This window comes from Spermophilus citellus (assembly GCF_964194105.1).
Source record: "Spermophilus citellus genome assembly, chromosome: 12".
NCBI classification, from domain to species: domain Eukaryota; kingdom Metazoa; phylum Chordata; class Mammalia; order Rodentia; family Sciuridae; genus Spermophilus; species Spermophilus citellus.
This window is the reverse complement of record NC_138198.1, coordinates 81,395,540-81,421,252: the sequence shown is the minus strand read 5'-3', so window position 1 is coordinate 81,421,252 and position 25,713 is coordinate 81,395,540. Positions and strand designations below refer to the sequence as shown.

The window sequence follows — 25,713 nt, the reverse complement described above, 5'->3', positions numbered from 1 at the left end:
AATTGTCCTTGCCCTTATGGAGCTGGTCCTCATAGCACTGACCCATGAAAACTCCTGATTTGAGCATCACAGCCATTGGAGGAGGAAATGAAATTATTTTTGTTCCAAATATGCTACAGGGTTTTAGGTATTCCTGTGCAGAAGCAGTAGTTTATATTTTGTATACTCTGGCTTCAAACAAGACAAAGCATCTGCCAAATTGAAAGCAAGGAAGTGGAAGCAATAGTTAAATTGTCTTTCTCTGATTTTCCAGGAATGTGGACATAATTTATTCAGGAGGCAAGGCCAGGGCTAGCCTGCCTTATACTCATCTGCTACCTTTTCCTTATAGGATCCAGATCTCTGGGTTTTACTAACATTTTTGGGAAGCAATTTTCTTGTGAGTTCTGAGGATAAGGATTTTAGTCTTACAAACAGTTTTTGTGCCTATTTTAGTTCTCATTGGATAATAACATGGCTAAAGTATGTTTTCTAAGCATTTTGCACTCTAACATCTAAGGATCTAGGTAGTTCAAAGGGTGATGAAGGGGCTTACAGTCCAAGACAGATGAAGGAATAAAAACATTGCTGAGGCTGTAACTGGGCATAAACAATCATTAGATGCCAAGAGTACTTGCATCCATGAGGCCTGACCTACCTGTTGAAGTCATACTGCACATTCTGAGTCAAGTCTATGTTGAGAAGAATGAAATCATGCACATGGCACCTAGAGAATGGGGCCTTGAGACTCTGAGAAGTCAGCTTGCTGCTCCATTTCTGTATACCCAGGATTGCGTAGTGGATGATTTTTGGTGTGGCTTCAATATGCTGCAAGACACTCTTCAAGGACACATTCTTACTGGACACTCCTGCTTCCATGGACTGGCTATAAAATGTTAGTTTATATAAAATGTCAATAAATTTATTACTGAAGAGAGGACCATTTATGAAGGACCAACACTGCTGTGCAATAATAATACTGTAATGGTCATAACGAGCCAACTTGCTTTGTATTAGCCTAGAATAGAGAACAGTGTTAAGCTAAGTGTTGACACTGCCTGTCACTAGGAAGTTGCAGAGCCTGTCTTTTAGGGGCCAGGATTTATCACATGAAGACGGGAAGAAATCCAGCTATGTTTGAAAGTAAATGAACAGTAGTTACCAAAGAAAGCCAGAAGTTAAAGGCATGAAAGTATGCTCTGGTAATAGAGGAACATGTGAAAAATTCATTGGTTTCACATCCACAATGGAAACAAGGACTGAAAAATCACAGTGCTTGAGCTGGAAAGGACGTAGAGGTCATCTGGCACAATATTTTGAGTGGGGATACCACTGAACTCATGGGGTTATTTATTGTGTAGGATTTTAGAATGTTTAGCATTCCCAGGTCCTTATGAACCCCCAACGACTGCCTCCTAACATCATGACATCCTCAAATGCCCCATAGGAGGGCAGCAGTGTTCTAGGACAACAACAACAATTGATTTTGGCCCTGCCATAATTTTACAGGTGAAGGACTTGAGAGATTCAATGACTTTTCTTCTTCACCCACATCGTTGAGAAATAGCTGGGACTAAAAAGCAGGTCTCCTGATTCAGCAGCCAGCAGTGTTTCTAGATAAATGATAAGTTTTTAACAGATTGATAGTTGACCAACACTGTGATGCAGAAATAGTCTAGGAATTTAATGGCATACTGAATGTCTAAATAAAAAAAAATCCTTTAAGTCATCTCAAAATGTACTCATGAGGGTGTTGACCTTGCTCCCTGGAAAGCTGTAGCTCTGTTTTTTACTCTATATGTAACTGCAGCCAAGAAAAATTATCTTCTTTGTTAGCATTGTGTTGTACTCCCCTAGAACTGCTTGGAAGAATCACTACCTGGTCTGCTCCTGAACACTGTGAATGTTCCATAGGACACACGAATCATCCATCACAACGATGAAAGGCCAGACACACTGGCGTTTAACTCCCAGCTCCTCCAGGCGGTTCCTCTCCAGTTCTAGGTTGTGATATGACAGCTCCTTAATGAGGAATCTAGCAGCACCTGGAAGGCAGCATAACCAATGGATACACACCCTTCACTGAAGCCCCTCCAGCATTTCCCCATTCTTCACCTGCACCTGGCAGAGCCACCCAAATGCTCAGAGCAGTGGTTCTCTTAAGAGTCATTAGGGAAGTCAGTTTCAAATGTAGATTCCTAAGACCCCTCTCCGCAGATTTGCTTAAATTTGGTAAAGGATCAGAGACCAGAGATAATCTTTGAAGATGCATGAACTATACTTTGAGGAGTACTGAGGAATCCAGTTTCCCTGGGATGCTTTTTAATTAGTTCCTCATAGAATGTCAGGCTTAGAAGTATCCACTCATATGTCCTGCACTAGGGAGTAGCCAGGGCTGTGACTAATGGCAGTGCTACTTGCACTGATGAGTCTTTTGCTTTAGATACCTTTAGGGAGTTGCCAGCAGCGTCTCTCTGAAGACAACTCTGGAAGTTTGCACCCTTCCCTTAGATGTACTTTTTGCAAGAGGTAGTATGGTATAATAAGGAAACAGACTGGAGTCAAGCTCTTGCTTTGATTCCACCATGTTCTAGCCTGTGATACTGAACAAGTTAATTCCACTCAATCTTGGCTTCCCTTTCTGGAACAGGTAACTTAATGACAAGATATTGTCTAGCAAACAGTAAGTATTCAGTATTAGCAATTATTTAAAATGGTGATCATCAGGAAATAGCCAAACTTAAGCCACCTTAAAATGAAAATGTGATAATAAAACAAAAGAATGTTATTCAACTGATGGAGGAACCCAGGACAGTTTGGATAATAACTGGAATTTGGGAAAGCCTACTAAGAGCATGTGTGTAATAGTTACCATTCTAAACACAGAGCCATATTCAAAAAGCCCATTAGTAACAACATTGTAGTGAAAGACTAAAGATCTTTGCTCCAAGATCAGGAACAAGGATGCCTACTTTCACCACTTATGGTTTTTTTCCCCCCAGAGCAGTTTACTACTTCCTTATACGTATAGCTAATTTTTACAGTGTTACTTAACAAAATATTGGCATTTATATCAAAAAAGATGTTTTTTATTTGTTCCTGTTAAATCTTTCAATGAGTTCCAATGCTGTAAGAAAAATGCTTACTTAACAATGGTGAGAAATGACTGCTCTTTTCTCCTGAAAATTTCTTGATAAATGCTACTTAACCTAAGATTATGAAAAGGAATCTTAGAGATTTAAATGCAAATCCTTAAAAAATTTACCACTTTTATGGGGCTGGTGATGTGGCTCAAGCCGTAGCGCGCTCGCCCACTTTTATTTAAACATAGTATGGAAGTCCTGGCCAGAACAATTAGGCCAGAAAAAGAAAAGTCATTCAAATTGGAGATGAATAAAAACCACCTCCCAGAAAACATATCTTATATGAAGAAAATACTTATTATTAAAATTCCACAGAAAACCCTGTTAGACCAATAAGCAATGTTGCAGATACTCCAAATCCGTTACATTTCTGCACACCAGAAATAACCAGTCTGAAGGTCATGGTATGATTATCTGACTGTATACCAAAAATTGCATGAGTGCTGTGCAATTGAAAGCCACCAAGGCTTGCCACTGCTGCCGGGACCTGCAGGGTGCCCGTGAAGGAGTTAACTGACACTCCAGGGGCCATTTCCTCTCAGCAACAAAGAGAACATGTCACCACCTATTAAGTTTGTACAAGAGTTGGGTGGGATGAAGCCTGGGTGGACAGGAGCCTGAGGAATTCTAATATTTTCAACATTTTTTATTTCACTGTATTGTCTTCTGAGTTGACTATGGTCAGATACCTGCCCCCCATTGTTTGATATTGATATTTGATATCCAGTTTTATGTTTTTAAAATGTTTAATTGGATTTATTCTTGATTTTTTTTTCTAATTTTTTACTCTGTCCTTTTGGGAGAGACTCAGAATTTATGAGTATGAAGTTTGAATCCTGAATCTTTGAGCCTTGATATCCTTTCTTCTGCTTGATCTAGTCTAATGGTGACACTTGATTACATTTGAATTACTAGTTTTTGTTTTTTTTATTTCTAAGGTTTCTATTTGGTTCTTTTTCAGAGTATCGAAGTATTCTTTCACTTCCTATTTTTTCTTCCCTTTATTCTTCTTTTAATTCATTGACTGCTTTGATCATCAGCTTAAAATTCTTTGTCCAGCACTTCGTCTTCAATATCTCTGGGTTCAATTACTGAAAAGTTAAAAACCTTTGGAAGTATCTTATTACCTTGTTTTCTCCTATTTTCTGTGTTTCTTTGTTGAGATTTGTGTATCTGCTGGGTTTGATACCTCTTCAACTGTAGAGGTATTTTAGTGAGCTGCTTTCTCTTTGCTTTGTGCCCTGGGCTGCTGGTGTATTTCAGCATCAAAGCCCACCATGGGTTCAGAGTGATATGACCAGTTCCCAACACCATTTTGAGAGGAGATGATAATCACTAGACATTTGCAAGCAGACCATATACTAACAAGGTATAAGGCATTGAAATGTTCTAACTCCACTAATTTAAAAATAGAAAAGAAGACAAATACTCTAGTCAGAAAATTTTGGTATTAAAGGAAATAAAATAGACACTAAATCATAAAGGGTATGAAAATAATAAGGAAAGAAATGGGGGAAACAAAAGATACAAAAGAAAAAGTGAGGAGAAAAGGAAAAAAAAGGAGAAAGTAAAAAATTATAAAAAAAATCAAAAATAAATCCATTTTGTTAAAATGGCTGTATTACTAAAAGGGATCCACAGATTCAATGCAATCCCCAACAAAATTCCAATGACATTCTTCATAAAATTAGGAGGAAAATCCTAAAATTCATATAGAAGAACAAAAGGCCCAGAATAGCTAAAGAAGTTCTGAGCAAAAGAATTAATGCTGGAGATACCACAGTACCCCATTTCAGATTATATTACTTTCAGAGCCATAGTAACAAAAGCAGAATGGTACTGGCATCAAAATAAATACGTAGACCAGTGGAACAGAAGACACAGACAATTCCACACACCTAACAGTCACCGATTCTTGACAAAGGTGCTACAAATGTTTATTAAAGAGAACCTTTTCAAATAAATTGTGGCAGGAAAACTGGATATCTGTATGTAGAAGAATGAAACTAGACCACTGTAAAAGCACAAAAGTCATCTCAAATGGATTCAAGACCTAGGTGTAAGAACAAAAATTTTACAAGCCAAAGTGGCAGGTTTCATTGGTGTAGGCGATGATTTTTTTTTAGATAGGATCCCAAAGGTACAGAAGACAAAAGTAAACCTCACTACAGTTGGAATGACTGTTATCAAAAAGACAAGATGCCGCAGGATGCAGACAATGAGGAAATCTTATACACTATTTTTGGGAAATGTAAACTCATATGGCCATTTTGAAAAACAGCACAGAGATTCCTTTAAAAACTAAAAACTTCTAAATGATCCTGCAATCCCAGTATTGGTATGAAATCATATCAAAGAGATATCTGCACTCCCATGTTTATTATAGCACTATTTACCACAGCTAAGATAAAATCAACCTAGATGCCCATCAGTGGACGAATGGATAAAGTAAGTGTGGTATATGTACACACAATGGAAAATTATTCCACCATAAAAAAGAACGAAGTTGCCATTTGCAGAAACATGGGTAGAAATGGAGAGCGTTATGGGAGGTGAAATAAGCCACAGAAAGAAATACTCATGTTCTTACTCTTATGAAAACTAAAAAGCTGATCTGTTAGAAGAATGGAGTGCAGTGTGCTTGCTAGAGATTGGGAAGTGTATCCAGGAGGAAGGGATGGGAAAAAGCCCAATGAAGAGCAGAAACACATGGAAAAGAGGGATTAGTTCTGGTTTTCTGTATAGAACAGAAGGTTAATTTGGCTATAGCAAATTATGATTTATTTCAAAATGATAAGAAAACAGCACTAAATGTCCCCATCACATAAAAAGGATCAACATTTGAAGAGATTGAAGTCCTTATTACCCTGATTTGGTTTATTATACATTATATGCATATTGAAGTACCATAATCCATAAAAGATGTACAAATATCATGTCTCAAAAAATTAGAAATTTTGTACTGATTTTAAAACTTGTATAAAACCATTTCTGTCAAAACTGTGGGAGTGACATACAGACACAGAAAGCCCAGAAACAAATCCTCTCATATATAGTTGAATGATTGTCAACAATGATGTCAAAGCCATTAAATGGGGGAAGGACCGTTTCTTCATCAGTTGGTGTTGGCAGAACTGGATATCTATATGCCAAGAAATGAACTTACTTCCTTTACACTATATACAAGAATTAATTAAATTAATTAATCCACTATATACTGGATCACAGACCTAGACATAAAAGCTAGAACTGTAAAACATTTTGAAGAAAATACAGGGGAAGTCTTTATGATATTGAATTAGGCAGTGATCTGTGGCAAAAACAGAAAAACTGGACTTCTTTAAGAACTTTTATGTATTAAAGAACACAACACAGTGAAAAGGCTATACATGGAATGGGTGTAATATCTGTAATAACATCTGATAAGGAGTTAATATCCACAATATGTAAAGAATCCCTATGATCTCAACAACAAAATGATTCATGGAAAAAAGACTTTGCGGAGCATTTTTCTAAAGAAGACATACAGTCAAAAAGCACAAGAAAAGATAACATTCCTAATCATTAGGGTAATGGAGATAAATCACAATGAAATATTCAGACACCCATAGAAGTTGATGGAAATAATGAGAACTGCAGTGTATGAAGTGTACAGAATAGTATGGTTCCAAAACAACACATTCAGTGAGAGGTTTCCCATCTATGTAAGGAAAATGAAGTGTTTTCGGTATCTCCATTACCTCCCCACAGCTCTGCTTTACATTCTGCAACCATTGCCCCTTTGAGAAATGAATCCATTATTTCTAAACTCCCTGGGGAAAAGCAGAAAAGACTCCTTCCAAGCAGGAATGATTCTTCTAATTCCCTGGATGGGTTGCCGTCTGCTAGCACTTGGTATGTGCTCCTAGGAGGACAGTGAGTCAGGGACTCTTAAGAACAGGTGAAACACTACCTCCCCTCAAATCATCTTTCTTTTCAGGGTTACATTCTGGCCTCAAAGGACTAAGTTCCTGGGAAGAATCTTAAACCCTTCCCAGGGTGCTCAATATAACAGTGACTTCCTTAGTTACTAGTCCTTGGAAGTTAAAATTTCTGCAAAACTACAGAAAAGGTAGTAAGGGGCATAGAGAAATGCAAAGAGTCAAAAGACTTCTGGCCAGGAGAGCAGGACACCGTCCAGAGGCAGAGAAACCTTTGGAAGTTTTATGGCAGGGGAATGGAGCTCAGTTTGCTTAGCCCTTCTCCCCATCCCAGGGGGCCTCTTACCCACGCCTGCATTGTTGAACATGCCAGGAAGCACCAGCATGATGTGGTTGGGCCAGTACTTGCGGTACAGCGGCATCTCATATTCTTTGACCACTAGAAGGTGAAGGTGGCTGATGCCCTCCATGGCGTGGAAAAGGTTTAGGAGTCCATGCTCATGGCGACCACTGGAAGGAGTGAAAATAGGGCTCTTGACTGCATTCAAATTCTGCTGAAAAGGAAACGAGACCAAAAAGGGAAAGTAAAACCCTCAGATGTGAGCAGCTTGGAGAACCTGATCTGGTGCCGGGTGTCTGGCAACCATGTAGACCTCTCACCCACCTTGTCTGAAACCAGAGGCAGCCGCATGCTCTCCAGGTGTTTGCCCTGCTTGCTGAAGACAAAATGACTCTCTTTGGATTTGGGGATGATGAAATACAGCTGAACTTCTTCTCCCAACATAGAGGAAGAAAATGTGAATGCATGAAGAGTGGAGTCAGACATCTACATTTGAAAAGAAGAAAGGGAATGTAAGCTCAGGGTTTCCAGACTTCCTGGTCCCTCCTTGGCCTTGTTATTAGGAGGCAAACTGACATCTACAAGTGCCACCAGATTTTCAGGCTGAGGGTAGCAACATTTACAAGGGTGGGAAGCTTCAACACACAGTAGCTTCCACTGACATGAGAGCTAGGCATCTTGCCCTTCGTGGCCTCTTCATGGATGAAGGACTTGTTGCTGCCACTGTCTTTTCATTCTTCATGCTCTTAGGGCTCAACTGCTCAGTCTTAGGCAGAGATCAGACCTCCCTCTGGTGTGTTTTGCTATGTGCATATTCCCAAAGGCCCCCAGTTACAGGGGGAAACACTAATGCTCTGTGAGCCAGGGTTGAATGAACTGATTTTGAGCTTTCTAAACAAAGTAGAACTGACACCACTGAATTGGCTTCTGTGGCTCCATCTTTCCTGGCTGCACTGGAAGCTGTAAAGACATACAGTCATTTAGTCCCAAACTCTGGCTTTAGGGAGGGACCATTTACTCATCCTAGCCAAGTTGCTGGGAAGTTCATGTGCTCTCAGTAGCCTATCTCTGAATAATTATATTATAGGTTTTTACATGCTTTTACAAAATGTAGACAATATTTGGCTTAATGAAAGATAACATCAGTTATTCCTCAGTAACCAGAATCCAGAATGGTTTCTCAATAGTTTTAACCCAAATATTATATTTCTTAGAAAAAAACAATATTATGGTTCTCCCTTTAAATTCTAGTTTATTCTGGGGCTGGCTCAAGCAGTAGCGCGCTCGCCTGGCATGCGTGCGGCCTGGGTTCGATCCTCAGCACCACATACAAACAAAGATGTTGTGACCACCAAAAACTAAAAAAATAAATATTAAAATTCTCTCTCTCTCAAAAAAAAAATTCTAGTTTATTCTGCTTCACAGATGTGGAAATATATTACTTAGTACTGTAGTCATACAGAAACTTTCTATATGAAAAAGCTGGGCATAGTGGTGCATGCCTGTAATCCCAGTAACTCTGGAGGCTGAGACAGGAGGATCGCAAGGTTAAGACCCGCTTCAGCAATTTAGCTAAACCCTGAGCAACTTAGTGAGGCCCTGTCTCAAAATAAACAGGGCTGGGGGTGTAGCTCAGTGGGTTAGATCCCCAGTACCAAAAAATAAATAAACCTCTATGAAGAGGGGTTTTAAAAATTTTCTAAAAACTTATGGTTTATAGATCAGAGGACTTGCATATTCTGTATTCTGTAAAGCATTAAAGCTGATTTCAAAGTAGCCCACCAAGCAAGCAAATAGTGTACAAAAGGTGATCTGTATTCCAGTTTTTCAATGTGTCCCTTCCAGTGTCCATTTGTATTTCAGGATGTGATGCAGGGGAGGGGTGAGGACCTGGTCCTGAGGAGCAGAAACAGGTTGGGGGATCCACTCAGCATGGCCTCAAAGAAGCAAGAGTTGTTTCTAGGTGCTCAGTGCCAACTCATTAAAATCAAGAAGAGTACAATCAGAGAAGTGAAAAATTGTGCTCCATTTGTGTACAATGAATCAAAGAACATTCTGCTGTCATGTATAACTGATCAGAACAAATAAAAAATATATAAAGAGATTTATTTCTGAAGCCTTAAGTTTTCATTTTATCAACTCCAAATTGTATACTGATACACAGTCCTATAGACAACTCTACTGGATTTTCTGACTTTCATGCCTAGTAGACATAATAAATTCCAAATGATCCGAAAAATAAATAAATAAGTAAGTAAATAGATAAATAAATAAATAAAATCAAGAAGATAAATTTGCAGAAAGCAGCATAGACAGGCTCTGGGTTTTACTGTCATTTGCTACCATTCCCTTCTCTTGTGTTTAAAGATGCACTAGCCAAAAATACTGTGCTGGGGGTGTAGCTCAGTGAGTGCTTAAGCATTCACGTGATCGTCTGGGTTCAATCAACAGCACACACACAAAAAAAGCCAAATGCTAAGGGATATTAGCTCACTTTCTGTGTTTCTTTCACTGCATGAAACATTGACTCCACTGGTCAAAATCATCCCAAGAAGTAATATGTGCCTAGATTGGTGAAAAATCAGACTTGTTAGGACATAGCTTCCAGGATACACCATATGGACTCCTGCCATTTTAGTCAACAACCCAAGGGGGGGGGGCGGTGGCTTTTACTGAGCATACTGTAATATCTAGTTTTTTTCAGAATCACAGATAAGCATCTCAGCTTTTTAACCTAAACATGACACATGAAGTAACTTAAGCCCCTAAAACTAAGCTGCTTACCCTCCCACAATCCCTGTAAGTCCAAAGCTCATCTAATCATTGCTTCATGCATTTTTCTCACCAATGAGTAGCTCTTTCTCATAAATAAGCTATACTTTATCTAGGGGCTTATGTTATATCCCTCCGCCCCTATCCTTACACGCAAATCCCCATTGGTAACAGAGATGTAAGGCAGGGGCAAAGGTGAGAGCTGCACCTGGGAGGCAGAGGTGAAGTCCATATACTGGTGGCACTGCTCACAGTGGTGAAAGGTGTTGTAGGCAGCATATTTGGTCAGCATCATGGATACAGTTTCTCGTTTCCGGGGCTCCTCAATTTTGCATTCCTTTATTACTTCTGTGTATAAAAGGGGTAGAAAACCATCATTCCATAATATGTGTGTAAATCCCCTGTACCTGGGGGAAAAAACATCCTTTGTTTTCCAAAAGGATTTTTTTCCAAGAATTTTACAATTTATGCCCTGAGAGGAATGTATGAAAATCAAATGATGGGTTAGGGTTGTGGCTCAGTGGTAGAGCGCTTGCCTAGCATGTGAGAGGCCCTGCGTTCAATCCTCGGCACCACATAAAAATAAATAAAGGTATTGTATCCAACTACAATTAAAAAAATAAATACTTTAAAAAAAAGGAAATCAAAAGATGATGTGTGTAAATAAGAAAGAGAAGAGAAAACTGGGAGAATTATTTAAACTGTTCTGAAAGATTGAACTGCCCCAGGCCTCGTGTCCTGATTTTCTGGTATCCTTGGATTTGCAGGAGGTAAGCCTGGCTGCACTTGCACTGACCTTGTTTGATCCCTGCCAGCTTCTCCGTATACACCAGGCTCATCAGACTGTACTTGGGATCATGCACACTGACGTCAAAAGGCATTTTACTGAAGCTCTCGATGTCAGGCCAGGGCTCTCCCTCTGACTGGCTCACTTCACTGTTTTCACTATGATCTAGGACAAGAAGGAAGTGTGCAGAACAGGCAGATTAACCTCCCTCCCTCTCTCCCTCCACAGTGTCAGGAAGAGGTTTTCTGAAGCATAAAGCCCGGATGGGTAAACAAAGCATTTCTGAAAAAATGAGCCCCATTATCCCAGGACAGAAAAAGCCATAATTATTCCTTCAAGCAAGGAGTGTTCACCCCTACACTAGTCTCTATAGATCCAGTTCAGAAACTCTTGTATCCATTAGATCAACTGAATTTCCCACCAAAACACACACACACACACACACACAAAAAAAAAATCTTGTTTATTTGGATGATTTAAATTCTTAAAAGAGTTTTAGTTATGGGGTTTTAAGATATTGACACCCAAGAGACTTCAAGATGAGAGTGCCAGTGTCTGCTGTACATTAAAATTACCTGGAAGCTCATGAAACCCCACACTCAGGCCCCACCCACCACAAGAGTAAAGGCAGGATCTCTTCTGTTACCCAGGTACCCACCATGCTGCCAGAGCTCCTTAGATCATTCCATTGTGTGGTCAAGGTTAGGCTGGGGCTTGAATACTGCTTTACACCTATAAGAACCAAACTTAACCCCTCCAAGTGCCTGAGTTCTTATAGCTTTAGGGGTGGTTTCTTGGAATGGCAGGCAGAGTGGGTGTCTAGTAGATGATGCTATTGGTAAAATGTGTAAGATCAAAAAGCAGCTTAAGCCAGGTGTGGTGCATGCCTGAAATCCCAGCAACTCAGGAGGCTAAGGTCAACCTCACCAACTTAGTAAGACCCCGTCTCAAAAAATTAAAAAATGGCTAAGGATGTGGCTCAGTTTTTAAGCACCACTGGATTCAATCCCTAGTACCCTACCTCCCCCACCCCCCATCCCCCCAAAAGAAAAGTAGCTTAAAGAGGGAATGAAAGAAATACACTTTGGTGGAAAATGAAGCCTAAAAGACTGGAAGTGCTGCCATTATTATTTTAGCACAAACAACTACTTTTATGCCTTGAGTTGAATTTGTATTTTATTTAAAATTTCAAGTTTTATTCTAGTTTAAGGCAGTGTCACTGTGCCTCTCCAGAGCACCACTGTGTGCAGAGCACACTGCACTAGAGTGAGTGTGAAGAAAGCCCACGCTCTTCCATCAGACCAGCTGAGATGGACAACCACAGCCTCAGGAGCAGAGGAAGATTTGAGACCTCTCTTGTACAATCTGAGAATAAAAATCAAAGGCATCGCTTCCTTGCGCTGTCAGGGAGCCTGGTGGAAGAGCTGGCAGGAACAACAGGGCCCTGGCTCCCAAAGGCTTGTCTTTTTGGTCCCAGCCCCTTTCCAAGGCTTGGGGTGTTTTGAGGCCACCCTGAAGCTCTCCTTCTCCTCTGTGGTGGGCCCCGGGGGACTTGATGCAGCTTAGCTGGGGACACAAAGAGATGTGGGTGGGGGAGATTGTATGTGTGTCTCTGAAATCATAGATGTGGATTAGTGAGGAATGGGTACAGGGCTAAAGCCATAACAAAATGATTAAACGTGGCTGATTTTTATCTATTTGTATCTGCATTAGTCTTGGGGCTGTTCATAGAACAGGCCCAACTATTTTAAGAAAAACAAGTGAGATAAGCTCTCCAAGAACTGATTTGATAGAAGATGTCAAGGGCAGTCCTCGTCTCTGAGGGACTCAGAAGAACTTCTGCCGGGCCCGCTCTGCTGCCTCCCACAACTTCTGTCAGCATGAAAGGTTTATGGTTTGATGCCAGGGATCTAACCCAGAGCCTATACAGCACACTAGGCAAGGGGTCCACAGCTGAGCTACACCCCTAGCCCTAAGGAGGTCTTTATTGGCACACTGGCCCCCACAGCCCTGCAAGCCCCTCCATCATCTCTTGTTGCAGAGGGGAAGTGGTGGCATAGGTGTTCGGTTCTGCACTCAGGAAGTTTTCATTTCCTTATAGTAATCCTCCACCTTCACACACAGCGTGAGGTTAAAATATAAGATACACTCTGGCTAACCAACAAAGGACTGGAATTAAAAATATAAATGTTCCCTGGATCCTTACAAAATCGAACACTACGAGTTGGGATTTTATGAGTTTGACCATCTAGGAATTAAAGTGCCTAACAAGCCTTTATCAAATGCCTGTTGCCCTGCAGCCTGCTGGACACTGGAGAGAGGGAGGTCCTCCTGACCTCCTGGAACTGAAAGAGGGCAGTTTTGCTCACAATTATTTGCCTGGCATACCTGTCTTCAACCTTGGTAACCTTTGTCAGGGCAGGGCAAGTTTGGTATTATAGAAACCCCAGAAAGCAAAAGCAAGCTCCTGGCACTTGGTGTCTAATGCGGTTGTGCCTCGCCCGGCTCAGGACTCACCAGTATTGATCTCCTCCTCATCGTACACATCCACCTCCAGGAGCCGGATGAGCATGCGGAAGAGGATCCTAAGGAACTGTAAATAGGAGCCAGTCTTTCCCACCTGATGGAAATAGTTTTAATTGGGGAAGGGTAGGGGAGGGGAAGAGAAGGAAGGGAAGGAGAAAAGAGATTTCACACCTTGGTGCCTCACTCCAGGGGCATGAAGGAGGTCTTTCCTCGAGGCCTACCACCCCCACCCACCCCAAGGAGGTCCCCTGGTTCCTCTCCACATGCAAGATGTGCCAGCCCTAGCCTAGGACAGGGCTCAGCCTGGCCTGTCCCTACCTGGGGGGGCCCAGTGAGCAGCAGCCGCCGGGGGTGGAAGGTCCGGGCACCTGAGGCTGGGTCGGGCTGGTTGCTGAAGTCGGCATGGTGCTGCCTAGCTGAGGTCCACTGCCGGTAGTAGAGGGACTGCTCCTCGCTGCTCATGTCCTTGTGCAGGAATGGCCGCAGGGAGCTGACCCAGGCCACGTCAGCATGGGGCAGCAGAGACGAGGAGGAGGGCAGCTTGCCACCCTTCTGGGAGCCCAAGAGGCTGTAGGCCGCTTTGGATAAGATCACAATTGGGGGCAGGGTGGCATGTAGGCCCCTACAGCCTCTGGGAGGCTGCCCTGGCCATGCAAGGCTCCTGGGTCCCAAGGACGATGACGACGGCTTGGAGGTGGTACTGCTGGCCATTGGAGGGCCCAGGGAGTCACACTCCTGCTTCAGGGGGTCTCCAGCTCCAGTTGTGCTGGCCGAGACACCTTCATCCATCCCCACACTGGTTGCTGGGCTCTGGAAGCTGGGGGTCAGGGACTGCTTCTGGGATTTGTCTGTGCTGGAGGAACTGACCCCATTCTCCATGATGGAACCTGAAAGAGGACGGACAGAACCTTCCCTACACCCACTCATCACTGTTGCCAAAGGAGAAGGTAAAGGCCTTCAGAGCAGTGGAACCTGGCCCTGCTCTGTGGGCTGCAGACTCCGTGCTAAATCTTCCCTTTGCCTCAGTCTCCAGCCTCCTCCCTTGCCCTGCCTTTTTTATGGGTTTGGCCAATGGGAGACGCCAGCAAGAAGTTGGTTCTCACTTTCTTCCTGTGTGGTCACCCTGGGTGGCCTTTCTTTCTTGGGTCTCAGTAACTGCATCTTCCTGCCTTCCTTCAAGCCTGATGGTGGACAGGGCTTCCAGGTTAACTACGCCCATGCACAGTGTCACCTGTTGCTCCCTTTCTAAATTGTGCCCACGGGAAATCAGTCCCATTATTAAACTCTTCTCCAACCCACTCATTCAGTATGACACGGGATCCCTCCAGGACCCTGGTGGATACAGGCACCAGATTCCAGTTCCCTACAGTGGCAGTGGCTGCCTTGAGGTGGGGTTTAGGGTTCAAGGCCTCACATGGCTGGCTGTGGCTAAGCTCCCCAGGGTGGGGATGTCCCCCGTGCAAAAGAGGATGGAAGGCATTCTTACTCAGCACCAGGTGTTGTACGTCCCCAGGGCTATTCCTCCACATTTGGCCAATTAACTTCGAGTATGTTGTTTCCCCCCCCAACAGGGCACCCTGTTTGATTGAGACAATACAAGCTCCTTATACTCCGGCTAAAGGTTCTTTCAGCTCAGGCTGGTGCTGTGCAGGCATGTAGGTCTAATCCCAGCCTTGCGAGATCCAGACCTGAGCCGCCCTGAGCTAGTGGCTATTAAAATCAAGTCACTCACTGCTCCTCTGAGTTTTACAACTGTCAGTTCTGAGAGCTTGCCCTCAGGCCTGTCACCCTCAGAGGGAGCCCATGGGCAGGGTTCCAGATGTCCATGTTGTGAGCAGGTCATGGAGCAGGAAATTAAGCAGCAGAGGGTAAACCATTTCCTCTGTGTGAGTCGCCTGGAGCTTGAGATGTAGGAGCCACATGGTGCAGATCCGCTCTGAAGTGCAGGAGGGAGACAGGTGTCCCTCCGTCCCCACCTTTCCCTTCCCGATGCCCCCTGAATCCCAAAGCTCCTAAAGGTGACATTTCCCTGTACTCCTCTGATACCCTTTACTATCTTATGACTTTATGTTGCGATAGTCTCAGAGGGAAAATTGGGGAGACTTATAGTGATGGGGTTGAGGGAGCTGGAAGCGTAAATAGGGGCAGGCTGGTCCTGTGGAGGGAGAGCTGTGCACAGGGAGAAGGGCGGGTCTCCTGCTCCTTCAGGCCCTGGGTGGCGAGGACAGAAAACCCCACAGGCAGGGGCCTCTTTAGTTCCCAGAGAGCCATCTAACAGCTGCTGACAGAATAAACAGGAACACTAGCACAGCCTTGGACACAAAATATTGTGTGTGAAAAAATGATCTAAATAATAGGTTGAGGAAAAAGGGAAAGGAGTGGGGGGATGTGCAGCCTCAGAGGTTGCTGGAGTTACCTCTGGCGATGGGGTTGTTTCACTTTGAATCTCTGTATCTTATTACATTCTCCTTCTGCATTAGGCTTTATTACTGACATAATCAGAAAAGACTAGAATATAGTGCTGGATTTGCTGTACTATAATTTATCAGAAGGAAATTCAGGCCAGGCCACATTCAGAAGGCTGAAAGAAGGGCCGTCAGGCTCATGGAGGCTCTTCTTAGTCAACCCAGAGACGCCTGCCCTGTACGAACACTTGCCACCAAGTATTGAGGAAAGTCATTTATTCCCTCGCTCAACATGTTTTGTTCCAGGCTGTAAGCTACTCAACATAAACTTACAGCTTCAGGCCCTGGCAGGAAAGGGGGCTTTTGTACAAATATGAGATGTAGAGTGACCACAGGAGATAGGATGGGAAGTGCTAGGGAGCGGGGTGCAGGCTGGGTTGGTAAAATGTATTCTGTTTAGTCTATTATCAAATTCTTGGTCAAATTTTTACCCAGAGAAGGAGGCTATGACTATTCTGCAGCCTTGCTTTCCAGGTAGCCCTCCTGGGAAGCTGAGGTCTAGAGAGGGTGCCACAGTCACCATGGCTGCTCTGGGCATGGTAGGGGTCCGTAAACAGCTCTGCCTTCCACACCTGTACACCTCCTGGCCTGTCCCTCCTGTGAGAAAAGAAACAGTACCTACCCGAGGTTCCCGTGACAGCGCTGCTGTTGCTCTGTGGCCGCTCCAGGTCAATGAGCAGCTCCTCAGAGTCATTCTCAATGATGGGGGCCCTCTCTGGCTCCTTGCCACTGAGGTCCAGGGCGGAAGTGGGCCCTCGGATGACCTCTTTTGAGACATAGCAGCATGCCAGACCCACCTCCTGCTCCAAGGCCGTGCGAGTTAAATAGCTTGAGTCAATTAACCGGAGGTCACAGTACTTCAAAGACCTGCACAGAATTAATTGCATTGGTAGTGAGTCTCTGGGGCTGGGTGTGCAGTATCTAAGCTGGATTTGTAGGTCCTGTGTGTCATGCAGCAGTGAAGACCAGGGCTACACCTTGATTCAAACCTCAGTTCTGTCACCTCCCAGACATTACGACCTGAACTTCTTTGCAATTCATCTTCTTTCAAATAGAAATCACAGAGCCCTACAAGGCCCCTCCTATGGTCATTGCAAGGAAGGAACAGCATGAAACACATAAGGTATTTAGGGCACAGCCCGATGGACTCCATAAGCAACCAACTGATGCTTATATTGTTAGAGCTGCCTTCCAATCTCTGCTCCCTAGATCCTTGAGGGATTGGGAATAGCAGAGCAACAGAGACAAAGTACTTTGTTAAAGAAAAATAAAAAAGCCCAGTGCAGAGGCACACCTGTAATCCCAGCTACGCAGGAGGATGGACAGTTCAAAGCCAGCCTCTGCAACTTAATGAATCCCTGTCTCAAAAAAATCTTGAATGCTGAGGCTGTGGCTCAGTGGTAGTGCACTTGCCTGGAATGTGTGAGGCACTGGGTTTGATCCTCAGCACCACATATAAATAAATTTAAAAAAAAGTCCATTGATAACTAAAAAAAAATAAAATAAATTTTTGAATTAAAACAATGAATAAAAGGGCCAGTGGGGCTGGGGATGTGGCTCAAGCAGTAGCTCGCTTGCCTGGCATGCGTGCGGCCCGGGTTCGATCCTCAGCACCACATACCAACAAAGATGTTGTGTCCGCCGAGAACTAAAAAATAAATTAAAAAAAAAAAAAAGGGCCAGTGGGAAAGTGACCCTAGGTTCAGTCTTCAGTACCAAACAACAACAAAAGAAAACAAACTCTGCTTTTCCTCTCAGCCTCTCTGGCTGCCCTGCTTTCATGCACAAACATTTTAAAATGTGGCTCTCTCCATTCCCAGAATTGGAGGGTGCTCTCTGGAAAGTGGAAAGAGACAAGGAAGGAAAGTTCTGTTCTTACATCCCTGCATGAAACAACCCTCTTCTCATTACCTCAGACAAACGAAATGAGCATGCATCAGCCAAGTTTTGATCATCAGTGCAGCTGGCCACCTGGTAGCAAGCAGAATTCGGTTATTCAGACTCTACCTGGGAAAGGTTTCTCCAAGAGGGTCTTTGCCAGTTAATATCACTATACACGGCAGACCTTCTAAGTCTTGGTATGTCCGAGGGATCCATTCTTCCGGCTCATTTCCTCTCCATGTCTGTAGAGAGAGAACCATTAAAACAATTAAAACTCTGAAACTCCTTATTTAGGCTTCCACCTTTGTAAAAGTTTCTAGGTCCAAATTTTAGACACACTGTGCTTACTAATGACTTCCACTAAGTGTGAATGTGTATATAGATATTCTAATCACTACCTTAAAAAGCATATATGAAGCACTTTATGAAAACATGGGCTTTAGCTTTTATCTCAATAGGATAAAATAGAAGACCTTGGTATACCTCGTACAGGTCAAAAAACACAATGTGAAATATCTCACCAGAGATACAAACCTTATGGAAATCCTCACTGCACTGCCTGTGAACACTTAAACATATTTCCTTTATATAATGAACAAACTCTTGGGATTGGTTGACTAAAAATGACAGCTTCGGTTGTGAATGAGTTAGAAAAGAATCTCAAAAGCCCATCAGAGCAATTTTCACTGAAAAAAAATAACAAAGTTAGCTACTTCTGATGGTTATTTTTTCTTTTTCTCACTTTATTGCCTTTAAAAGTAACCAACAAGTAATTGTTGGCTTGGGGTCTCCACAGAATCTCTTGTGAGAATGCTAAAAATGCAGGCTAACCAGGCTGGACTAAGGAAAAATAAAACTGCCTTTATTTGAAAGAGTAGTGCAATTTGCTCAAGGTTTCACAAAGAATCTACTGAGCATCCATTGGCCATATATATTAACACACATACATGGACACACCTCTGGGTAGCCTTAACATCAATCTTGAATACATGAACATATCAATGAAAAGGAAGCAACTTTACCAACTTGAAAGATGTTCAAAAGTAAAGACAGCTTACAGAGTTTCTGTTTTAGAACAGGAATAAAACAGACCATCTTGTGGAAAAAGTGGCTTCTACTATTTATTATCTAACTATGTCTTATACCAGGTATTTTTCAGGAGTTACTATAAGAAATAAATTTCTGATAATACTTTAGGGAACAAGGACTAAGAACTAAGGTGCTAAGTAACAATATACACAATTTTATTTTAAAATACAAAGGTATTTTCTTATACTAAGTATAAAATGTGGTAAATGATACTATAATTGAGTTTGAATAATGACTTGTCTAGAAAAAAATCCAATGAAGAGAAACCAGTTTCTAAAAGAAAACATACCACCATTACTTCAAAAAATTTTATAATTTGTAAACCTGGAAGAAAGGAAACCATTCTATGCTTTTACTTGTTGCCCAATCTTTTTATATGCACATATGCATACTAAGGGAAAATGAGTACATCTATGTAACTATTTACAAGTTTGAGAGACTTACCATGTCTTAGAAAATCAACCAGATTTTTTTTTTGGGGGGGGGCGGGTACCAGGGATTAAACTCAGGGGCACTTAACCACTGAGCCACATCCCCAGCCCTATTTTGTATTTTATTTAGAGACAGGATTTCACTGAATTGCTTAGTGCCTCTCTTTTTCTTATGATCCTCCTGTCTCAGCCTCCCGAGCTGCTGGGATTACAGGCATGTACCACCATGCCCGGCTAATCAGATTTTTAAATCAAAAAGATTTAAAAATACTGGAAGACTCTATAAAAATTCAATTTTCCATACCATTTTATGTCAAAGGAAACCATAACATTACTTGATTGAAAGCAACCAATTCCGAAATAGAAATCATTTTACTTATGGACTTCACACTGGATTTATGGTATCCCTGATAATGGGATTCTTCCCAAACATGCTCTTACTTCCAGAAACCATCCACAGTTCAGGTTTCCACCCGAGTAATGAGGTTGGGTTGTAATGATGGGATAACAGAATGTTTTACTACACAAGGAGATTTGTTTTCAGAAGATTATTACACACATCTCACTTCTACTCTTGACCAATCAGAACTAGCCAAACCCACTATAAAATGGTCTCCCACATTGCTACTTCTGATGAATGATGGCTGCAGTTCTTCTTTGGACCCTGCCCTCAGGATTTTACTACAGAAACACAGACAACTGAAAAGACTAGACAAGCATTGAGTTCCAGGATAACATGTGGCTTAAGACCAAGGAAATCCTAGGAAAGCTTCATATGCCTGTTGGAGGAACTGATTTACTTGGATATGAACCTATATAGCCTTTCAAAGAGCTTGTCAACATTTGTAAATTAAGCATAATACATATAGGATATTTAGGGATAAGCACAAACATTAGATCCTATAATGGAAGCAGTGTGGGATTTTTTTTTTTTTTAACCAAGACTAGAGATAAAGGCCCTATGCCATCCTGAGAAAGGTAAAGGAAGCTGTTAACAAACAGGTGAACCAGAATCCTTCCAGCAAGAGGCAGTTTTGCTTAGATGTGAATGTTCCCATAGGATCTCATATTTTCACTCCGAAACAAAGAGTATCAAAAGGATAGATTGAGGGATTGGGGTTGTAGCTCAGAGGTAGAGCACTTGCATCACATGCGTGAGGCACTGGGTTCAATTCTCAGCACTGCATGTAAAAAAATAAAATAAAGGTCCATTTACAACTAAAAAAAAGTATTTTAAAAAAGGATAGATTGATGTGATTCAGTGGTTTTGGGAAAATGGGGCTCCCTTATGTGTGGGTAGTGGGTGACAGCTACACCTACAAATTCTGGGTCATATAACTGCTTTAGACCCATTCTGTATGGCAGTCTCTTGGAATAGTGGTCTTACTCCCCAGCTACATCAATCAATCACCCTATAAAAGCCCTGCAGGTGATTCTTTTGAGCCAGCTGTGAAGAACCTCAGGCCTTGATTATAGTTTTCAGATAATGGCCCAGAGGAACAAATTATTTAGGATCCACTGATATATACTGAATTAGAGACTGGCCCTTCCAAATCACTGACCTAAAACTGTGTGTGTCAATAATTTGTTTATTATTTATTTCTAAATTATTATTTCCGAAATGTTATTCATCCTGGGAATTCCACTGTAATGTGGCCTATGATCATAATAAAAAATTGTGAACACATATCTAGATCTGAAATATAATTGTTGCAACTTCTATTTAATATAGGAAAGAGTTTTCATTTTTGGATAATTTAATTTATTCTAGTTGCTTATCAAACTAATGTGAGATGTTCTGCATTTTATTCAATTTAGCTAGTGTAATAATAAAAAGGCGTGTATTTGCAAAATGATTTATAAACACTAAAAATCCCCAAATTCGAGCTCTTGGAAATCATTACAGTCCAACTCTCTCATTTTGTAGATGGGGAACTGCAACCCAGGGTGAAAATGCAAATTCCCCAAGATTACCTGCTTTCTTTTCATGAAGTTTGTGCCAAACTAGATTTTTCTTAACCAGATTTAGTTTAGGATTTAGTATGCAGGGTGCAGACACTATATCATTTTAACTCAGGTGTACAATACCTAGTTCATTTCCATACCATTATGTAAGTATTTGATTAAGTGCTTTTTAATGGCTAGGACATACTGGATTATAAAAGTTTCCAGAAACAAACAAACAACAACAACCAAAAAAAAAAAAAAAAAAAACTGAGCCAGGCATAAAGATAGGAAGTTAGGTTAGTTGATTCATGCCTGACAGGAGGGGTAGAGGACAGGCAGTCAGTCAATCCTAGAGGCAGCAGTGAGGGGCTTTGTCATGCACTAAATTCCTCTGTAGGAGGCCCCAAGTCTCAGTCCAGCCAAGCCTGGGGGCTGAGAGTCAAAGCAAGTACAAAGAAACAACAAATTATTGAGAAATTCACATGCAAAGGCTAGAAGCAGTTCTAGATGAGTATTGAAGATGAAATGGGATACTTTACCGACTCTAGCCATGAGCTGACAGATGGGCTAGATGGACAGAAAATAATTAGTGAGTTGAGGATACTGAAAAGGAGACCCCAGCGAGGTCAGAGAGAACAGCTTACCTTTTGTTCCTGAGAAAACAGATGGCCGTGGGCTAGATGCATCTCGAACAAGGTCAATAAACATGGGGTCAAATGGGATCATCTCATTTTTTGCACCTGCAGTTGGAGAGCACGGAGACCAACTGCATGCACATGCTAACAAGGGGGCTTGACAGAATCTTTAGAATCTGGCTCCAGTTAATGAAAGCAAACATATCCCTCATATTAGTCCTGACACTGTTCTGGAGATCAAATGCACACACGTGCAAAAATCTACTAAACTCAGGCCTCTGAGCCACCTAGATAGGATTCCTGGAAAACAGAAACAAATGGTATTTCAGATTCCTGGAAAACAGAAACAAATGTCTGTCCTTTGCTAACCTTTAATCGTGCCACAAAGTGGGTTGCAACATTGAGTTCAGAGGCCGGGTTCCCAAGGATGATCTCAAAGCGATACTGTAGACCCAGCTTGTCCCGCACCTCCTGCAGTCGCTCCTTGGCTAACATCGCCAGCTGCACCGAGGGCACCCTGATAATGAGCATGTGTCCCCTCCCACTTTTGTTTTTTCCTGGGGAGCTGATGAGGTCATCCATAATGCTGAGTGTTTCTGGTGTGCTGTGGTCTCGTAGTGACGCCATGGTAGTAAGAGCCATCAGGGCCTCCGAGTACTGCTGGATGAGAAGGTAGCAGCGGACGACCATGCTGTGCAGCCTGGGGTACCTTCAAAAGAACACAGGGGGCTGGCACTCAGCAGCAGGACCAGTTGGAACAGTGAGGCCTGGGCAGCAAAAAGCAGATGGAGCATGGCAGGGAAGGGGCTCCTGATCAGGGGTGTGAGCTCTAGAAGGACCTTGGATCCCATATCACTAGAAGGAGAAGTTGAGCTTCCAAAGCATGTGCATAATGGCCCCTTGGGACAGGTAAAACCAAGAGGCTTAGGGATGCTTTGTGGCCCTACCCTCTCAAAAGTGTGGGCTCTAGACCAGCAACAGCAGCACCTCGGGGTTTGTTAGAAATGCCCACCTTCCTGACTTACTGAATCGGAATCCACAGGTGATTTACATACACATTAAATTCTGAAATGCATTGGCCTAGTTAGACTCTTAAGGGATAATCCTTGGGTCCTAACCTCTTGCTGGTGGCATTGGGTTAGAATGGCAATGTTGTCTACTCAGTTCTCTGATACTTTTTTTTTTTTTAAAGAGAGAGTGAGAGAGGAGAGAGAGAGAGATAATTTTTAATATTTATTTTTTAGTTCTCGGCGGACACAACATCTTTGTTGGTATGTGGTGCTGAGGATCGAACCCGGGCCGCACGCATGCCAGGCGAGCGCGCTACCGCTTGAGCCACATCCCCAGCCCCTCTGATACTTAAGATTACAGTAAAGGGAGATATTACTGTATTTTTGGAGTGTCAGACATAAAACGGGTAATTATTTCTAATTTCAGGTCAGCCCTACAGATGGCTTCCCATAAATGTGCCTTGCTGGAAACAGGGGAGCTGACTGGTGAAAGAGCACCCTCTAGTGGCTTGGGCTCTTTATTGTCTGAGACCCAAATTAGTCAAGGGGGAATGCCAACTAGAGCTGTGAGCGACAGCCCTTGGTCCCTGCTTAGAGAGGATCACTTTGTTGAAACTGGCAACTTGTAAAATTACAGAGCATGTAGAAAAGAAATCTCTATTCCTCAGGAAGGCTAATGACTAGATGAGTGGCTAACTGAGTGCTGGCAAAGCAGAGCCAGGCCCAGGATTGGCTGGGCTGAGCCTGTGCACTGTCTTCCTGGCTGCCGGATACTGGGTGGATAGTGGGGGATTTCCATTTGTTTCATTTTATAATCAAAATACAGATGTTCCACCAGCCTGCACAGAACAGTCCAGGGGCAAATACCAATTAGGGTCATCAAAAGAAAAACATGTCTTTGAAGAGTTTCAGAGGGGAAAGGACCAGCAGTGCCCTGTATTCTAACACCTTGTCCTTTCATAGCAGAATGAGTTAAGGTGCTTCGAGACATTCATCCTCATCTTGAATCACAAAACTTGCTGAAGACTGAGCTGGGTCTGGTTTTTTTCAGGTCTCTTGACAATTTCTTCACACATTACAGGGTTTTAGTGGGGAAAAAGTAAAGAAAAATTTCAGTTCAACCAATCCTGGGCCAGTTCCTTCAGCTGTTCAATAAATCATAGCTATTATTAGCCTGCAAGAGACTGCATTGGAGGAGGAAAGCACAGATGATCTGTGTTGAAAGCTTAGGGTGTTTTGTTCTGTTTTGCTTGGCCATGTGGAAAAGCCAAGGTTAGAATAAATAGTAACTTTGATATATAGGCCCTTACCTTTCACACTCGGAAAAGAATTATGAATTTAAAAGCAACTAGTTTCTCCAATCTGTTATATTTCCATTAGATGACAAACTGTAGTTGTGTATTACAAAAGTTGGAATTGAAGTTGATGGGATCATCTTTTAAAATACAAGTTATGAGTCTGATGTTCCTGGGAAGAAAAATGTATTCCAGGCTGGCACATGGAATGGGTGGGAGACTTTAAAGGGGAGACTCATGGATAATTTTGGAAATTTGGGATAACATGTTCTGTGAAAGGATTAATGTCACAGTGTCAGCTAAGACTTCTCAAATCCAACAGCTGTGAGAAAATCAAATCCTATTCTAGGCCAACTCCTAGTTCCTGATGCAACATTTTAAGTAGCTAGTTAGGATGTATCCACTTGTCTCTTATTTTATTTTTCCCTTAGCAAAATATAGAGAGCAGATTTGTTAAACAGATAGCTTGTGATCAACTGGGGCTAGTTTTAAGAACCACAGTTACTAAAAATTACAATCTGCCTCATACAATGAAGTCATATGGTTCCATTGTTGGATGATCATAGAATATTGAGGCCAAGGGCAAGGAGAAACTTCTATTAGGTTAAGGAAATGCCTTTAACTAATCTTTGAGTTTATGATTCAAGTTAAGAAAAGGAAAAAACTCTTTCAGGGTTTGACCTAGAACTGAGGAATAAAAGGCAGACAAGCCAGAAGAATCATTATCCTTAATCTCTAAGCATCGGAGACTGAAAGAGGGGCCCCAAGAACTGAACACACCGAAGTTCTCTGATTGTTCCTTAACTTTCTTCAGTCTGTCCTCCACCTCCCTGATAGTCAAGTTTGGTTTTTACCAAGTCATCTGAGGATGCTTTCCTGTGGTCAACAGGAGGAAAGAGGAGAAGACATAGAAGCCTGAAGTATAGGGTCAGGGTGGCTGGAGAGATGAGGTCTTTAATGAGCAAATCCCTTTCTGACCTTTCAACCTCTTGTTGGTAGCAATGATGCTTCATTGGGAGACAATTCAGGGCATGAAAAAGGGTGCTGTGTCCTACTGTAGGTCACTATTTTAGGTCACGTCTTCCTCTGATGGTCTCAGGTGATCACGTGAAACCCATGGGGGTAAAAGGCATCTTAGAAGAAGAGGCTTTCCTTATTTGGCCTCTGCATGTCATCTGCATGAGCTCCGAACTCCCTGTGACATGTTAAGTACAGCTAAAGAAAAGGGCGGAAGTCCTTATTTACCTCTCCAAGAGCGTGTTCACCATCTTCTCGAAGGTCTCATCGCATCTCAGGAGTGGGCTTGTGACCCCCCACTGCAGAGACTTGCTGTACTCATTCAAGCCGAAGTACAGCTTCTCCTCACAGCCCACGTCCTCCTGGTTCAAAGTGCGTGCAGGCGTGCACACACACACACACACACACACACACACACAAACACAAACAAACAAAATAAAAGCTAGTGAGGACAGGATACAGTATGTCTCATTTTC

The 25,713-nt window shown here is 42.4% G+C and overlaps 2 protein-coding genes and 1 pseudogene across 7 annotated transcripts in view; 2 read left to right on the top strand and 1 right to left on the bottom strand.

The window, feature by feature from the left end:
* Positions 1-13,440, top strand: part of ESCO1 (establishment of sister chromatid cohesion N-acetyltransferase 1) — a 107,049-nt gene extending 93,609 nt beyond the window's left edge. For all 5 annotated transcript variants that reach the window (XM_081263582.1, XM_081263586.1, XM_081263587.1 and 2 more), the window contains one exon: positions 12,192-13,440. In XM_081263582.1, coding sequence (XP_081119708.1) covers positions 12,192-12,507 — 316 coding nt within the window. In that variant the 3' untranslated portion in view covers positions 12,508-13,440. The remainder of the gene's footprint in view (positions 1-12,191) is intronic.
* The window catches only part of LOC308631989 (large ribosomal subunit protein uL23-like), a 491,218-nt pseudogene that overhangs the window by 198,956 nt on the left and 266,549 nt on the right, over positions 1-25,713 (top strand). The window lies entirely within an intron of this gene.
* The window catches only part of GREB1L (GREB1 like retinoic acid receptor coactivator), a 122,655-nt gene that overhangs the window by 6,402 nt on the left and 90,540 nt on the right, over positions 1-25,713 (bottom strand). Inside the window, exons 18-29 of the mRNA XM_081263579.1 lie at positions 25,466-25,599; positions 22,285-22,624; positions 17,940-18,055; positions 16,555-16,799; positions 13,786-14,354; positions 13,459-13,561; positions 10,951-11,106; positions 10,363-10,502; positions 7,707-7,868; positions 7,389-7,596; positions 1,859-2,024; positions 638-865 (exon numbers count right to left, since the gene is read on the bottom strand). Of these exons, the coding sequence (XP_081119705.1) occupies positions 638-865; positions 1,859-2,024; positions 7,389-7,596; positions 7,707-7,868; positions 10,363-10,502; positions 10,951-11,106; positions 13,459-13,561; positions 13,786-14,354; positions 16,555-16,799; positions 17,940-18,055; positions 22,285-22,624; positions 25,466-25,599 (2,567 nt within the window). The remainder of the gene's footprint in view (positions 1-637; positions 866-1,858; positions 2,025-7,388; positions 7,597-7,706; positions 7,869-10,362; positions 10,503-10,950; positions 11,107-13,458; positions 13,562-13,785; positions 14,355-16,554; positions 16,800-17,939; positions 18,056-22,284; positions 22,625-25,465; positions 25,600-25,713) is intronic.